Consider the following 18,279-nt stretch of genomic DNA (forward strand, 5'->3'; position numbering starts at 1 on the left):
ATTGAAGAAGATGAAATATTTTGTATATAGAAATTTCTATGTCAGTTATTTTACTTTTATCTCCTTCTCGGATTCTCCTCTTGATCAATATTTTTTCCTTTTCGGAATACCTATAAGTTTTCCACATAATGTTTCATAATTTAGACATATTTTTATAACTTTGCTTTTAGATATTTGAATTATATTTATCCGAATTGATGTACTCGTATCCGTACCCCTGAATCTTAAGATTTGGATTATGAAGGATCCGACTTCTACATCCGCACCCGTATCGGATACCTGCATCTGAGTCCAAGCAACTTAGAGCACTAAGTAGTAGTAATCTCGTCCACAGGGTCGGTTTAAAAAAAAAAAATCTAATATTTATCTCGGCTGAAATTTAAACTCTAATTTCTAAGATTTGAAGGCAGTTCATCATTGTACTTTAGATTACTAAAAGCATTAAACAACAAAGGAAGTTTCATTACATTAGACAACATTACCTTTGGTGCATTTCCTTGTCTCCACCTTTTACTACTTCTCTTTTTCCTTGTTTCATTTAGCCTCCTTTAGTCAAATGGGGTTAAACTAACTCTAAACTTGAACTACTACTACTTTTCTGTGAGAGGAGATATGGTCTTATACTTTGCAAGTACAGAGTAAGAAGGAAGACCAGCAGATAAAAAGACTTGTAGTAGATTGTAAGAGCTCGGCAACAGCTGGGGATCAATCCAAGTATATTGTTCTAAACTTACCAAAGTTTCATCAACAGATTCCAATCGTATGACGTGCGACGTACGCTTAAGAATGATGGAAAAGGCAACATGCACTAAGCAGACTGAACAATAGGTTGCAGTAGTAGTAGAAATCCAGAGGAACTGAGACTAAACTAAGATAGTCAGCCCTCAATTTCCTTGGAACTAGAAAACAGTAGATGAGAACACATTGGCTCAAAGTTTGACTCCAATTTATTGTCATAGTCATTTCCAATGAACAAAATAATGATTTAAAACATATAGAATTAAGGGTTGTAGCCAGAAATGTGTAAAAAACCTTATATAATGACTATCTAAAGCTCAGGTTCTCAGCACTGTGCATAGCATGAGAGACCAGTAATGGGTAACGAACTTTTTGGTTTCATTTGAAAGACGATCTTCACCTCCTCAATTGTCTGTATTCGCCCACTAGGCGGATGCAGGTGTGGCTGAAGCCGATGATGCAGTGGTTGGTTTTCCAACGGATAATTGTTGGATTTGACTAGGTTGCTGTCGCTGCATCGGGAACATATTATGCTTCACTGGCATCTGTTGTATCATGCTATTAGGCAACCGTCCTTCATCCCTAAGTTCTCCTGCTGCGAGCTTTAAACGCTGAACTTCTGAAGTTAATGCCTCATGCAGAGCTGCAGCGCAAAACTAAAGTTACAACTCTGCGTTTTTGTGCATAGGTGCATCAAGAAGACATTCACATAGTCATCTACAGAGCAGGCATGATTAGAACAATATATTGTTCTACCTTAAAATTACTCTTTGTTCTAAAGTAATCAAACAAACACAGGCAAACTTTTTTTTTTTTTTTTTTTTGGATAAGGAACACAGGCAAACTTTGCTCTCTGGAAAATTTAATTTTCAAATGCCTTAGCCTTCACAGATTTCATAAAGGAATTGTTTGGTACAATAATTGCAACTTTTTAAGAGAAACCTCCACCCTAATAAACTTAGGAAACCAAATAAGGGGAAAAAAAAGATGTATGCTGTACAGCCTACTGACAGTGACATGTCCACGAGGGCAGAGATGATATGCAACAGAACTGGGAAGCACAATAAAAAACTATCAAAAACAAACACAAACGGTTCAGCTGGAACATCTTACTTGACTGCCAGTGAGACAACAGTTGATAATGTTGAAGTTGAAGGACCTATCAAAGGACAGGTGCTGATGTTGGGGTACACAGTTAAAGAAAATCATGATTTTCTGAGTAGGCCTGTTCGTTATTGGTTAGAATCAAATTAATCCTACTGAAACGACTACATTAAATATTTAGGTTCACTGATTCGGTTTTTGGGTCGGTTCTCAGAGAGGAAAATTGAAATTTTCGCAGCACTTACATTTTGAAAATTTCCAACCAAACAAACAAAGTTGATTAAATAGTGATTGATTGTGCATCAATTTCACATAACACTGAGTTGGTATTGTGGTTAGTAACTCCTCGTTTGTGTACGTGCCCCATCCATCTGCCAATTAAACTTTACATAATCGAATTTGCGTCCCCTACTTACTTTTCAATTATCCTGAAAAGCTTTTCTCATACTAATCTCTTCTCCTCTGTTTTCTGTCTCACATAGAAGTACTTCATAAACCCCATCTACTCAATTATGAGCTCACGACCACCATTAAAATCTCTTTCCTCCCATTTTCTTCAAACAATAGCAACAAAAACAATATGCAGAAGGCTAGAGCCATGAAGTTCAAATCAGGTTAACTTGCAACCTTTTCTTTCGACAAAACTTAAATGGCAATTTTTTGTTTCTATAAAACTACTTATCCAGCTGTTTTCAGTGAACACCCAAATATTTTTAAACTTCTTCAAGTTTTATGATTTTATTTTTAAGAAGTAATTGTCACACCAAACGTATTACAAATATAAAAAAGTTTTTTTAGACAAACTAAGGATATTATCACATCGAGAGGATGCAAGCAAAATACAAAGGAGGTGTTCCCCCTCTTTTGATAAGAGGTTCTATGCAGATAAATTCATTTTGCCAAAATAAATTGAAAATTATCAGCATAGAACTTCTTATCTTGAAAGAATACTGCAAATGCATTAATCGAATAAACTTCAGTTAAGTTCAAGGCAGATGGAGGCCACCAATGTCTAAAACAATCTATGAAATTAAGAGCCCGTTTGGACATAAAAAAAAATTCCTTTTTTCCAGAAATTTTTTACTTTTTTTCGAAATCCACGATTGTTCATGAAATTTCCAATTTTTTCACTTGAAGATGCATTTTAGAAATTTTCGAAAATTTGAAAAACTCCAAAAAGCTGTATTTCAAAATTTTTACTCAAATCACTCACAAGACTTCAAAAACAAACCAAAATTATATGCATGTCCAAACACAACTCTAAATATCATTTTCACTTGAAAACAATTTTCCCCCCAATTTTGGAATTTTACAATTCTTATGTACAAACACCCACTAAGTTGATACTCTTAGAATGTACATCTTTTCAAACTACAGAAAAGGAAACAAGAAACCAATAAAAATTGGAAAGCTTTCCACAAAATTTTGCAAAAACTCCAAAAAATTGATGACTTTAAGTCTTTAATGACAACTTTCAGAAAATACTCATTAAAGTATATTTTAACTCATAAACATTTATACTGTGAAACATTTTATTTCGGTCGCTTCCCAATTGTAACACACAAGATACATTTTTGCAACACACTAGATACTTAGAAACCAAAAGAAAATGAAAGCGGAAAAGTAATACCATCTCTAAGTTGTGCCTGTTGTTCCATGGCTTGTACGCGGAATTTCAGCTCACTGTTCAGGCTTGAGAGCTCAGTAAAATCTTTCTGTACCAAGTATATGAAAATCCAATAAATAAAACTGAAAAAAGAAGCGTTGAAGGAAAACCACAACATTTTCTATAGGCACCTGCAGGATGGTAACTTGTGTGGATAAAGTAGTGGCTTCTGTCTGTAGCTTTTGAACCTTATATTCCAATTCTGAAATGTAACGCAATTTACGCTCCTTGGATCGAGCAGCAGATTGACGATTAGCCAATATCCTGAGGAAAGAAACTGCCAAGTAAGATTTGCATACATGACGCCCTCTTTTTTTCGATATTATGGATAACCAAAAGTTGGGCTTCTTAAAGGGATACAAATATATACAAGAATCTTTTAGCAGCTAATCTCCATACCTTTTGGCACGCTTTGGATCTGAAACTGCAATCTCAGCAAGTTTTTCATCTGCCATAATCTTCTTCATCTCAGCTTCACTAAATTCAGCATTTCCAAAGTCAAAATTGCGCTGGCTCGAACTTTCATTTCCTGAATTACTAGGTGACAGCTGACCGGAATGGTTTACCAGAGAAGCTGGTAACTTTGGTGACTCATCTCCATAGTGAAAACCTCCAATTGCACTATCCATGGAAAGACTCCTAAAGTGACGCGTGGTTGGAGCAATATCTGCATCGGCACTCCTCTTGACCCCTTCCCTTAAACTTGTCAGTTGGCTGCTAACACCGTTCCCTTTCAAAAGACTTTCTGCTTCATTGTTGCTGCTCTCATTACCGCTTACCTTTGCACCACTGACCATGCTGCCCTTGTCTCTATCCTCAGTGCCAGAAGAGTTCAATGCCTCTATATTTTCCAAATTCATGTAGGAAAACAACAACTCATCCGTAACCTCTCCCCTCGATTTCCTCTCACCAATTCCCTCTACATCAATCCTTCCATTACTACTCAAACCCATTGGCTGTTTCTGCAAATCAATTGTTTTTTCCCTCCCCGAGCTATCCCCAAGATTCACTGCTCTCCCTGAAATTCTCTGCACACTTATGGGAATCAACTGAGGCGAAGACTGAATCATATCCGAGAATCCTAACGAAACATCACTATTAGATCGACGATGTCCTTTCCGAGGAGGAAGACCGTCACTACCCCGCAACGCATTTTCCCTTACAAAGTTAGACACAGCTTTTGGAACTTGACAATTCACATCTACTTCTTCCATGGATGTGTCCTTCAAACTAGTATTAGCCGAAACAATCAACGACTCGCTAGGAGGTAAAGGGCTCAAAGGGGGCAAACAGTTATTCAAGAAAATGCTTGGTTGAGATAAAGACCTTACATGAGAAGCTCCCACACCAAAATTGTGACTCATAGGTGGCTTAGAATTAGACTGAGCCATCAGAATCAAGCAAAGATTCAATTTTTATGACACCCTAATCAAACTGGCAATGTGCAAAAACAATTATATTCAGAATGATCAAACAACTTCAGCAATTTCTATTAGATTAATCAAAATTTCAGCTCACTGAAAAACCCTAAAGAGACTGCTTCAAAACCCAAAAACCTGATTAAACCCAAAACCCAATTCAAGTAATTAATTTCAGTACAGATAAAACCCCTAACAAAAGATGAACAAGACAAGAGTGCGAAGAACTAGGAAGAAATGAAGTACCTGAATATATATCAAGAATTTAAGGAGCCACAGTCTAATGTAATGAAACAAACGTGCAAACGTTGTTCTTAGTGAAGTTTGGGGGGAGGTGGGTATATGGGGGATGGGATTTTTTTTGTGGGGGTAGGGGGTGGGGGTGGATTTCCCGCTGAAAATGGCGGTGATTACGGTTGAATTTTGTAAGAAAAGAGCATATAAGAGAGGAGTAGAGGAGAAGTGAAAGGGACAAAAACTTTGGATTACTTAAAGAAATGACGGGTTGTTTTATGAGGTGGGGTAAGGTGGCAGAGGTGGAGAAACAATCTCAAATTAAAATAAGTATAATAATAATAATAATAATAAAATCGGATTTTAGTCGATGAATCTTATAATAAGATATGACTTATAATAAAATCAATAAATAATAATAGACGGTTGGATCAAAATAAATTCTTTTTGACTAAATAATTATGAACAACTTAACAAGTAATCTATCAATCGGATTCGAAATATTTTTCATGTTGGCCATTTGTTTTTTTCCTTTTGAGGATAGAATAGTAAAAGTTTTCACACCTTCATTGATGATTTCGAATTCAAATCTTGAAAATAACGTCATTAGATAAAATTTGAGTTTTATATTTGAATTCCTATTAGTCGGATCATTTGCGGATCCAATACATGCTTCGACATCCGATTTATTTGAATTAAGTATTTTAGTATTTGTTAGATATGAACTCATACTTTTGAATTATAATGAATTTCATATTAAAAATTTTAAAAGTTAAATTCATTAAATTTAAATATAAATTCACTTTTAATCGAATCAGTAAGTTTCAGATTTTGAAAAAATAGAAAAGAAAATGATCTCTCTCTTCGAACTCACTATCGAAATGCACCAATGTTACGTGCTAAGACAAAAACAGGATTTTCTACGATTTTGACTTAAGATTTGACACCTCATTTCATTTGCATTTAACAATTCCACTCCTCTCTATGGTGCGTAACGAAAATTGAAATTACGCATTTCAGACCGGCCATAGTCAAAATTAGGGGCGTACCAAAAGAAATTGACAAATCGTATCAAATCAATAATTCGAGTTAATTTGAAAAAAAAATTGAATATGGTTTGGTTTTGTTTTAACTATAAAAAAAGTCAAATCGAAACCAAACAAACCCAACATTACATGTATACAAGTTTTAAAAATATTTCATACATAAAAATAATTATTATAATGTAATTTATAAATATTTTTTAAACTTTTTCATAGTTCTCTCTTTTAATGTATTTTTCAAATTTGGACTTAGATCTTTTGAATGATCAAATATGTTTTATAACCCATAAAAGTTAGTAATGCAAATAAACCCAAAGTAAAATCAAATCAATACTAATACTAATAAAAAAATTCAATTCAATACAAGGAATGACAATAGCATTGGATATTATTTTTTGTAGTTTTGCATTGGTTTAGAGAGTGAAAATGCATAACACTTTTAATATTATTTAGTCATATAATTAATACTTAGTACTTATTAGTCGTACTTATTTTAGTATGACTTAGTACTTTTAGATTATGTTTATTTTTATTATGGTTTAATAATTAACAATACTTATTTTATGTGATTTGTTGAGTATTTTAGCATAATTATGGCTCATCTCACATTATTTTATTGGATAACATCTTATATGGTTTTATCCTACTAGGACCTAAGAAATATTAGAGCACAGATTATATATTTTATGCTATGAAGATTTTATTGGAAAAAATCTACAAATCCCGAGAAAAAACGAGATTGAAAAACCCGACTTTTATTGGTTTGATTTGGTTTATAGATTTAAAAAATCCAAGACAATTATTTTAGTTTGGTAATTGAAAAACCCGAACCAACCCGGTCTATTATACCCCTAGTCAAAATTAACCGTGTGAGAATATTTTTGGGCAAATTATAGATTTAGCCAGTCGGCCAAAAATAATTATATTCACTAGCTAAATAAGTATATACAAATATATATACATATATATATACATATATATATATATATATATATATATATATATATATTGCCGGTTATTATTTTCTGTGTAGTTTTCCTAATTCTCTTTCTTTGTCCAATCTTATGGAATTTCACTTGTGGCCACTGGGACAATTGTAAAGTTATTCATCATTGAAATTATCATCATTTTTTGTCTAGAAAAATAGGGATCGGAAATGCATACTTTCCTTTTTGGGATATTAGAAAGAGAGAACTCATTTTTACAATGCCTAAATTTTCGCACTTATTTGGAGAAATAATATCTATCAGAAATTCAAGAAGTGTGATTAATATTTTGTAAGTACTACTCCATCCGGTTCAAAATAAGTAATTTTTTAATTGTTTTTCATGCAGATTAAGAAATTCACTTTTTAACATTAACTAGTTTCTTTGTACGTGCGTTGTATGTGTACCTCGCGCTCATCAATAAATAATTAAATAAATAAATAAAGCATAAATTATTAAAAAAATAATAGTTTACACTAAAACAAATGCAATACTTTTTAATACTAAAAATTAATATTATTACATTAACATAGTAATTGTATTCAATATATCCAAAATATACAAACACGATAAAAACATATAAAAAAAGAAGAATTCTCATATTTATCATGATTGAAGAGAAATCTAGTGAGTGTTAACGGTCAAGATCACAAAAAAAAAATCTCTAACGACAATTCAAAAAATATAGAGAACTGTCATTTGTTGTAACAAATGCAAAATGAGAGAAAAATAATTAATGACAACTCAAATAAATTATCTTCTATTATTTCATCCTTATTGCTTCAAGTTTGAATTATTTTAATTAACTCTTAATACTACATCATCACTGATTATATTTTATTTTCTGATTGCTTTTACCACGAATGCTCTTTTTATTAAAACAGGTTTATGTATCCTAAGAGTTTTTTCACTTGAATTTTTTTTAACTAATATGATGAATTTAGAAAGGAATTGGATAGAATTGTTTTGTTAATTGGTTAATTCAAATTATTCGGTCTCAACATTAACGAAAATAATTTATTTTTATTGATTCAAATTCTTAATATTAGTTCACCCAAATTTTAAATATTTAACTGTAATTATAATTTTATTTACTATAAATTTTGTATTAAGGGATAAAAAATCGATCTGATAGTTTACTTTTGGATATTTGTGTTTGCAGAATTATTAATGTTACCAAATACTTTTCTAGTCTCTCCCTCTCTCTCTTTTATATTTTTAAATAGTATCTTAGTATTTTAATTTAATTATTAAGCATAATTTTTAAAGATATTATACAAAAAAAAATACTAAATAGAAAAATATTGTTTGGAGAGAAAAGTAGTTCAAATATAATAGTATGAACTATTATAGTTCACATATAATAGCATGAAAGGAATTATAATTATGTTATATTATTCAAATAAAATAAATTTATGTAAGATAATTAAATATTAATTGGCTTTCAAGTCCAAGATAAAGATTTAACAAAAATAATTAAGTCCAAGAAAGTGATATATTTTAAAGTATTAACCTTTATTTTACATGTATATTTGCACATTTTATTCATGATAAAGCTTTCTTGGTATTATTTCAAAATGTTGTAGTTGATAGTTTTACAACTTATACGAAAACTAAACGTGGGAAAGTTATATTACTTATTTAAAATCCTAAAGGCCTTTTAAATATTAGGCATAACGTTGCATGATCTATTAATTACTTTAATTTCATTAAAAAACACGTTAGTTTGCTCTTTTTTCTATAGAATCTACATCCACTAAAAGTAATACTCCTATGAAAATAATTATAGTTACGTTATATATGGAGTTCAAACAAGGAAAAAATATATGTATGGTAAAATACTAATTAATATTAAAGTCCTAAATTTTAGGACTACGTACCTATCACAAATAAGGAAAGATTTAATAATCAAAATTTTAGCCAATTTTAGAGTTCTAAATATTAGGGAATTAATTAAATGACTATTTTATCCAATGTGAAATCTATTTTTAAAGGGTAAAAAAGGCGAACGATATTTCGCTAAGGGCCTTCGTGCTTTTAATATAGTACAAATATAGATAGATATAGATTAGCAACAAAATTGACCATATTAACTTTTACTATCTCTTCACATAAACACTCCTAACACATACTCCAATATTATTTACTCCAAGGACAATGTAGGAAACAAATAATTAATTCATTCTTGAAATCTAAAAAAAATCATTTATTTTGGACCACAAAATAAAGGCGAAAAAATCACTTATTTTAGACCAGAGGGAGTATCTTTTATTCTTATTTTCTATGTGAACAGATACATTGCACCAATATAGACTACTTTGGCGTAAATGGGTTCAACGTATAAGGGTCAATTTTTTTAATTTAATTTTGGTCTCAATTTTGAGATTTATTTCTTATTTCTTATTTCTTAAAACAAATATACACAATTATAAACTACATAGAAAGAGATATAAATTCTAATATTTTACAATTAAAAACATTTAAATTATATACATACAAAAAAGTTGTATTCAAGAAAAAAATTACTTAATTCTCCAAATAATAATACTGTAGAATGAAATGAAACAAATAGAGTATAGTATAAAGGACTCATCTAATGAGTTGCAGAATTTTAGTTATTTCCTTTTTCTAGGACTAAGAAACTACATACTACTCCCTCATTGAACCTTTTTTGTATTTCTCTTATGGATTTCTCGAACTCCAAACAAGAGAAAGCAAGATGTTTTTGCACAGGTAATTCAAGAGAATAAGAAAGAAACACGCTCCACTTAGTCAAGTTAAAATTTCGAAGGAGAAGCCTAGATACGCTAGCGAGGAGGCGTGAACGGTTGGCGCTAACCGGTAGAAAAAGAGGTAGAGGGCGACCTAAGTATTGGAAGAGGTAATCAGGCAGGACTGTATACGATTGAGATCGAATGTCTTCGATCTATATACTCGAGGGCCCGTCCTAAGTCAAAGTCCGGGCAAGATCGAGTTCGAGCTCGAGGGACCAGACCATCGTTCGAAGACGAAGCACGATGCATACGGAGGTCGAATGTGCTCGACCCTAAAATAGTACCATTATGGATTTGTACCAGAACAAGTGAGATTCTTGCCACGTCCCCAAAGTCATGGCGCAAATCCCGGAATATGATTGTACGATTCGGTACTAGGCGGTTAGACAACTGTACCAAGAATATTTCTTACTGAAAATAGAAATATTCCTTATTTTGGGTTCCCCTATATAAATGGGACCCCAATCATTTGTAACATGATCTTATCATCACTAAGCAAAGAATATACTCTCTACTTTTTGCCTACTATTCATCAGAATTGTCCTTTAGCTTTATTGTTCTTACTTGATTTTTCCTATTTTATTGTTCTTAATGCCCTAAGCCACCTCGAGGTCACTGAGCTCAAGGTCACTGCTGTTAAGTAACATTTGTTTGATTCACTTCTATCTTTCATTTCTACTTCTTATTTCTTGATTATTAATTGGTATTGAACTAAATCACATATCTTTAAAACCACTAATCAAATTTAATTGTTACACATATTTTCGAGGTAAACAGTTTGGTGCCCACCGTGGGGCCAAAGATAATAGTGATTATTTCTTTACTGATTCACATTACACATGTTGTTTTTACGTTTTTTCTTGTCAAGATTTTTTGATTCTCAAACTGAAACATGTCTAGAACACAAAATGCACTTGTTCATGACAACGAAGGTCTTGGAGAAAACATCAATATAGGGATCGGTGTACCACCAATAAACCCTGAAGAAGTGCCAAATATGGAGCCAGTTGATATCAGTTCACATAATGCTCTAAATGTGGATTCAGGCACAGACCCCGTAGGGAATGAACGCAGGGAAGCCCGATCTAGTGGCCAAGGAGCACGAGGAATGAGAGATGGGGAAATCAGCCTCCAAGTGATATTCGAGATGTTGCAAGCTCAGCAAATCGCCATCGCTCAACTTCAAAGTCAGAATAATTCTCCGAGCGTAGATGAACATGAAAATACTCGACATGCTGAATTAGAACCGGAGAGATCAAACGGAAATAACTCGGGGACTAACCCCACCATTATGAGGATGTTTGAAGAGCTCGCCAAGAGGATCAAGACCGGAGGAAAGAAGATTGAGGAAAATGACAAAAAAATGGAGACTTACAACTCCAGTGTTGATCAAATACCAAGGGCACCTCCGGTCTTGAAAGGATTATATGCCAAGAAGTTTATACAAAAACCATTCCCTCCCAGTGCGGCTCTGATGCCCATTCCCAAGAAGTTTCGAATGCCTGATATACCCAAATATAACGGGACAACCGACCCTAACGAACATATTACTTCATACACTTGTGGAATTAAAGGAAATGACTTGAATGACGATGAAATCGAGTCAGTGTTATTGAAAAAGTTTGGGGAAACACTATCAAAGGGAGCTATGATTTGGTATCACAACTTAGCCCCCAACTCTATTGACTTGTTTGCATGTTAGCAGATGCCTTCGTGAAAGCACACGTCGGGGCCATAAAGGTGGCCACGAGAAAATCAGATGTCTTCAAAATAAAATAAAGGAACGATGAGATACTTAGGGAGTTCGTGTCAATGGAATTGTCGTCGGTCTTCGATGACTTGGAAGTACAAGCCTTTATGCAAGGTTTGAATGAAAGGAGCTCGACTACGTCTCGACAGCTAAAGCAAAACTTGATCGAATATCCAGTCATGACATGGTCGAATGTGCACAATTGTTACTAGTCAAAAATTAGGGTCCAGGACGACCAATTGGGAGCCCCTCGGGTTCAGTTCATCCTTACAGATTTGCAGCCATGCCCCCGAAGGACACAGACCAGGAATCAAAATTCAACAAAGAACGGTATCAGCCATATGTTGATCGAAGGAACTGCGGCCCGAGCCACAATGCCCTTCAGAGCGATTGGAGAAAAGATCGAGGTCAAAGTTCTCGGGGACTCATGAGTAAGAGCGGTTCGATAAGCATGCCAACCCGGCGAGGCCCCTCGATTATCAGAGTACAACTTCAGCATAGATGCATCAGGGATTGTTTCAGCTATTTGGAAAATCAAAGACACCAAGTGGCCCAAGCCAATACAGACCGATCTTTCTCAAAGGAACCCAAACTTGATGTGCAAATATCATGGCACACATGGTCATAGAATAGAAGATTGCAGGCAGCTAAGGGAAAAAATGGCTCGGTTGTTCAACGAGGGCCACCTCCGGGAATTTCTAAGTGATCGAGCTAAGAATCACTTCAGGAAAAAGGATGCAAGGAAAACTGAGCAAGAAGAACCACAACATGTAATCAACATGATCATTGGTGGAATCGATATCCCTCAGCGACCTGTGTTCAAGCACATCAAAGTATCAATCACCAGAGAGAAACGGACTCGGAGCTACGTGCTTGAGGACGTCTTATCATTCTATAACGAGGAAGCAAAAGGCATATCACAACCTCACAACGACGCCCTGGTAATCTCTATCCTTTTGAATAAAATTCAAGTTAAATGTGTTTTAGTAGATCCAGGTAGCTCAGCAAACATAATCAGATCGAGGGTCGTGGAACAACTCAGCCTACAAGATCAGATCGTACCTGCATCCCGGGTCCTAAATGGGTTCAACATGGCAAGTCAAACAACAAAGGGAGAAATTATATTACCCGTAAATGTAGCCGAGACCATAAAAGATACGAAGTTTTATGTCATCGAGGGGTACATGAGGTATAATGCACTCCTCGAGACACCATGGATACACAACATGAGGGCAGTGCCTTCAACTATTTACCAGATGATGAAGTTCCCAATAAAGAAAAGAGTAAAAACGGTCTACGGGGAGCAACATATTGCAAAGGAGATGTTTGCAATCGAGGAAGTGGTTCCAACTCTAGAGCCTCGACCTTGGAGAAATCGAGCGTCGGAGGTAAAAAAGCGGCCAAATAGCAATCACCGCCTCCAACCTCGATAGAATCGGAGCATCAGGTAATCGAAGACGAAGACGAGGATTTCCTTACTCCCCAAACCTTCATCGTTCTCGAAGAATCTGATGCAACCAAATCAACTATCGAGGAGATGGAGCATGTCATTTTGATAGAACACATGCCCGAGAAAAAGGTATACCTGGGAACGGGATTGACCCCCGAACTCAGGAAAGAACTCATTCAATTTCTTATTGATAATATGGATTGCTTTGCTTGGTCCCATTTAGATATGACAGGGATTCCACCGGAGATCACCACGCATCGGCTGAGCACCGATCCCAGGTTCAAACCAGTGAAGCAAAAAAGGAGGCCCCAGTCCGAGGTAAAGCATGCTTTCATAAAAGACGAGGTAACCAAACTTCTTAAAATAGGACCTATACGGGAGCTAAAGTACCCCGAGTGGTTAGCCAATGTAGTTGTAGTTCCTAAAAAGGCAAAAAAACTTAGAATGTGTGTAGACTGTAAGGACTTAAACAAAGCATGCCCAAAAGATTCTTTCCCACTGCCTAACATCGATCGTCCGACCATGAGATCCTAACTTTTCTCAATGCCTACTCCAGGTACAATCAGATTCAGATGAACCCGATGGACTAGGAAAAGACTTTGTTTATTACTAAATTTGGGACTTATTGTTACAATGTAATGCCCTTCAGGCTAAAAAATGCAAGGGCTACGTACCAACGCGTAGTTAATAGAATGTTCGAAAAATAAATAGGTAAAACAATGGAAGTTTACACTGATGATATGTTGGTTAAATCCCTGCGCGCAGATGACCATTTGACTCATTTGCAGGAAACATTCGAAATCTTGAAAAAATACAACATGAAGCTCAACCTGAAAAATTGTGCCTTTAGAGTCGGTTCGGGTAAGTTCCTTGTCTTTATGGTGTCGAACCGGGGCATTGAAATTAACTCCGATAAGATCAAGGCCATCGAAGACATCACGGTCGTGGATAGTGTCAAGGTCCTGCAAAGGTTGACAGGTCAAATAACTGCTTTGGGTCAGTTCATTTCGAGGTCATCAGATCGGATTCACCAGTTTCTTTCCTTGCTCAAAAAGAAAAAGGACTTTGCATGGACCCGTGAATGTCAGCAGGCCTTAGAAGAATTAAAGCGATATATGTCAAGCCCGCCTTTGCTTCACACCCCGAAGGTAGATGAAAAACTTTATCTATACTTGTAAGTGTATGAGATAGCGATAAGTGGACTAGTGGTTCGAGAAAAGCAAGGTACACAATCTCCTATTTATTATGCAAGTCGAACTCTAGGAAATGCTGAAACTAGATACCCTCACTTAGAAAAATTAGCACTTGCATTGATAAGCGCATCTCAAAAGTTAAAACCATATTTTTAATGTCATCCTATATGTGTATGAACCACCTACCCCCTTCGAAATGTTTTGCATAAGCCTGAGTCATCGGGTCGATTAGCCAAATGAGTCGTCAAACTTAGCGGGTATGATATCGAATATCAACCTCGAACGGCCATCAAGTCTCAAATCTTAGCTGACTTCGTGGCCGATTTTACGCCGACCCTCGTATCCGAAGTAGAGAAAGAACTTCATCTAAGCTCGGGTACAACATCGGGGGTATGGACCCTTTTCACGGACGGTGCCTCAAATGTGAAGGGGTTCGTGCTCGGCATTGTCTTAAAACCACCCACGGGTGATACCATTAGGCAGTCTATCAAAACTCCAAGATTAACTAACAATGAGGCCGAGTATGAGACCATGATTGCAGGTCTCGAGTTAGCCAGAAGCTTGGGAGCAGAAGTCATCGAGGCCAAATGCGATTCTCTATTGGTGGTAAACCAAGTAAATAAAAGTTTCGAGGTTCGATAAGATAGAATGCAACGGTACCTGGATAAGCTACAAGTAACTTTGCACCGCTTCAAGGAGTAACAAAATAGCGAGGCCGATGCACTTGCTAACTTGGGATCCTCGGTTGAAGAAGATGACATCGTTCCGAGGATTATCGTCCAATTACTGAGGTCCGTGGTTGAAGAGGGTCATGCCGAGATAAATTCAACAAGTTTAACATTAGACTGGAGGAATAAGTATATCGACTATTTGAAGAGTGGAAAACTCTCATCGGACCACAAAGAATCGAGGGCCTTGCGAGCCAAGGTTGCTAGGTTTGCATTAGAAGAAGATGGAATATTATATTGAAGAACTTTCGATGGTCCATTGGCAGTATGTTTGGGGCCGGGGGATACCGATTATGTTCTTCGAGAAATCCACTAAGGCACTTGTGGGATCACTCCAGCGTTGAGTGTTTGGTTCAGAAAATCATCAGAGCAGGTTACTATTTGGATAGCATGGAAAAGGATACTAAGGAATTTGTCAAAAAATGTGATAAGAGTCAACAATTTGCACCGATGATCCATCAGTCCGGAGAACAACTCCATTCAGTCCTATCCCGGTGGCCTTTCATGAAATGGGGAATGGAAATAGTTGGACCCTTACCAACGGCCCCAGGTAAAGCTAAATTTATTTTATTTATGACTGATTATTTTCTAAGTGGGTGGAAGCACATGCCTTCGAGAAGGTCTAAGAAAAGGAAGTTATTGACTTTATCTGGGACCACATCATATGCCGATTCAGGATACCTGTCGATATTGTATGTGACAACGGAAAATAATTCGTCGGCAGCAAGGTAACGGAGTTCCTCGAAGCACATAAAATAAAGAGAATTTTATCAACACCGTACCACCCGACTGGAAATGGGCATGCCGAGTCAACAAACAAAACCATCATTCAAAACCTAAAGAAAGGTTAGACGATGCAAAGGGAAAATGGAGAGAAGTTTTACCTGAGGTCCTTTGGGCATATCGGACAACATCGAAGTCTAGCACGGGGGCCACCCCATTTTCTCTAGTATATGGCTCTGAGGCCCTCATCCTTGTCGAGGTTGGGGAACCCAACGCCAGATTTTGGCATGCAATGGAGGAGTCAAACCACGAGTCCATGAATGCTAGCCTCGAGTTGTTAGATGAAAAGCGAGAAACGGTGCTTGTTCGGATGGCCGCGCAAAAACAAAGGATCAAGAGATACTACAATAAAAGAACCAACCTTCGATATTTTAGAATCGGGGACTTAGTCATACGGAAAGTCACCCTCAATACTCGAGACCCAAATAAAGGGAAACTAGGCCCGAATTGGGAAGGACCGTACCGAGTCCTCGGGGTTGTCAGTAAAGGATCTTACAAACTTAGCAAAATGGAAGGCCAACAACTGCCAAACAATTGGAACATATCGTTACTCAGGCGATACTACTACTAAGGTATGAATTTATCCTTTTGTCCGTTTAAGTTTAAAACTAACTTATTACATATCTTTCGATCGAAGCTGTCGAAGGCACGCGATCTCAAAGACACCCCTTTTCACACGAAGGCCTTAGGTTTTAAAGCATGTGTTGCACTCTTTTTCCATTAGATTGGATTTTGTCCCAAATGGGTTTTACCGGCAAGGTTTTTAATGAGACAACAATTATGTGCTACCTAAGGAGAACTCAACAGTATCTAAGGCTTCTTTTCAATCAACCACGAATACTGGGGGGCATCAGCCTCGGAGGTTATATTTTTGAGAAAAATACTTCACTCTTAAGAGGGCCTCGAAAGGAGAACTTTGTAATGGGTCAAACGGTCAAATGAACTGTGTCCATATAGAATAGTCGAGCCCCGACGACAAAACATGTACGCATGTATCAATTATTTGAAGAAGCGTTCTGGTTATATCAAAAACACTTTGTATCTCAAAGAAGTTTACTATCATACGAGCTCTACACTTACAATTCTACGGGAAGCGACTCAAGGGCCAAAACACCCTGATATACTCGAGGACTGTCATTGACAGTTAATACATCCGAGTTGTTGAAAACTCGGACCCATAAGACCTCAAAGAAGCACCCCCTCGAAACAAAGGCCAATATACTTGGGGACTAACTTTTCTGACAAGTTTGAAAAGTTATCGGGAAACAAGTCCAAGTGACATACTCGAAGGCTACGGCCATATCAAAAACTACGGTCGTATAAAGGCTACGGCCAAAATAATACGGCTTGGAGACATCCGACTTTCGCCATAAATTAAAAGCCTTCAATCATTGAAAAACTGATTAAATCAGGCTACCCTCGGCAAAAGCAAAATATAAAGGGCTTCGATAAATTTAGCCCTCGAAATACCTAAGGGCTTCGATAAATTCAGCCCTCGAATAATTTAAAGGCTTCGATAAACATCAGCCTTCGCAAAAACATCAAGAGGTATTCGATTATATTTACACAAACAAATTACTAATAAGGTTCCAATACGTCGAACCCTCGAAAAACCCAATGGGTACAAAAAATACATGCTAAGGCATACAAAAGTTTTACTAAGTCTTTTAGACAGAAAAGAGGAAAAAATTATAGCTATTTTAGAGGCCGAAATGGCCCAACTTAAAAAGCCTAAGGGTCAACTTAAAGAGCCTAAAGGCCGATGTCTAAGAGCCTAAGGGCCGATGTATAAGAGCCTAAGGGCCAACTTAAAAGGCTTAAGGGTCAAAACATATATAGGTCGAGGCCTCGTTCGCACTTGACTCGGACTCGGAAACTCCTATGTCCCGAGCTCACGTCAAATCAATTTAAATTTAGCTCGAGGATTAACAAAACCCTAAAGGGTATTATATTGATCAAATAAAAACCTAAGGGTTTACTACGTTCTGAGTCCAAACCGGTACTCGAGCTGATTATTTGAATTATCGAAATCTTCCACAAATGAGAACAAAATTCAACACAAGTCGAGGATAAAACAAAAGGATGCCTTATATTTATAAGGGGAGTTTTACAAAAAAATAACAATACCACGAGGAGTCCTTACACAAGAACAAAATAAAGAAACCTAAAACTACTCCGGGGTCGCATCTTCGTCAACTGCATCTCCGGGATCCGCACCTTCAAGAGCCTCATCTTCGGGGTCTTCTTCTTTGTCTCCCCCACTATCAGAGCCACTGGCTGAATCCTCGTCATTAGAAAGCAAAGCGGTGACCTCTTCTTCCAAGGCCTTTGCCTTTTCAATGTCGGCAGAGAAATCGAAGTCGCGAGCATGCACCTCCTCGAGGGTCTCTCTACGGGACTATCACCTCGCAT

General features: G+C 36.4%; 1 protein-coding gene across 5 annotated transcripts; it reads right to left on the reverse strand.

Annotated features, from left to right (window-relative positions):
• Positions 1–924: 924 nt before the first annotated feature.
• On the reverse strand, positions 925–5,390 carry LOC107776185 (bZIP transcription factor 30). 5 transcript variants are annotated; one of them, XM_075226108.1, is made up of 6 exons: positions 5,173–5,312; positions 4,835–4,942; positions 3,908–4,738; positions 3,640–3,772; positions 3,473–3,557; positions 925–1,381 (listed from the first exon to the last, which is right to left on the reverse strand). In XM_075226108.1, exons 2-6 carry the CDS (start codon positions 4,897–4,899, stop codon positions 1,164–1,166), a joined length of 1,332 nt encoding a protein of 443 aa, XP_075082209.1. In that variant the 5' UTR covers positions 4,900–4,942; positions 5,173–5,312; the 3' UTR covers positions 925–1,163. The 5 variants fall into 5 exon arrangements, with proteins under 5 accessions (XP_075082209.1, XP_016451526.1, XP_016451523.1 ...); XM_016596040.2 differs by lacking the exon at positions 4,835–4,942 and having other exon boundaries at positions 5,173–5,390; XM_016596037.2 differs by having other exon boundaries at positions 3,908–4,942; positions 5,173–5,340.
• Between the last annotated feature and the right edge of the window lie 12,889 nt (positions 5,391–18,279).

The sequence above is a fragment of the Nicotiana tabacum genome, chromosome 12 (assembly GCF_000715075.1).
Source record: "Nicotiana tabacum cultivar K326 chromosome 12, ASM71507v2, whole genome shotgun sequence".
Classification (NCBI taxonomy): domain Eukaryota; kingdom Viridiplantae; phylum Streptophyta; class Magnoliopsida; order Solanales; family Solanaceae; genus Nicotiana; species Nicotiana tabacum.

Coding starts and splice junctions, on each gene's coding strand:
- LOC107776185 (XM_016596037.2), bottom strand. CDS start 4,899: ATGGCTCAGTCTAATTCTAAGCCACCTATGAGTCACAATTTTGGTGTG. Junction 3,773..3,907: donor GATCCAAAGCGTGCCAAAAG/GTATGGAGATTA, acceptor TTCTTTCCTCAG/GATATTGGCTAATCGTCAAT. Junction 3,558..3,639: donor CACAAGTTACCATCCTGCAG/GTGCCTATAGAA, acceptor TACTTGGTACAG/AAAGATTTTACTGAGCTCTC.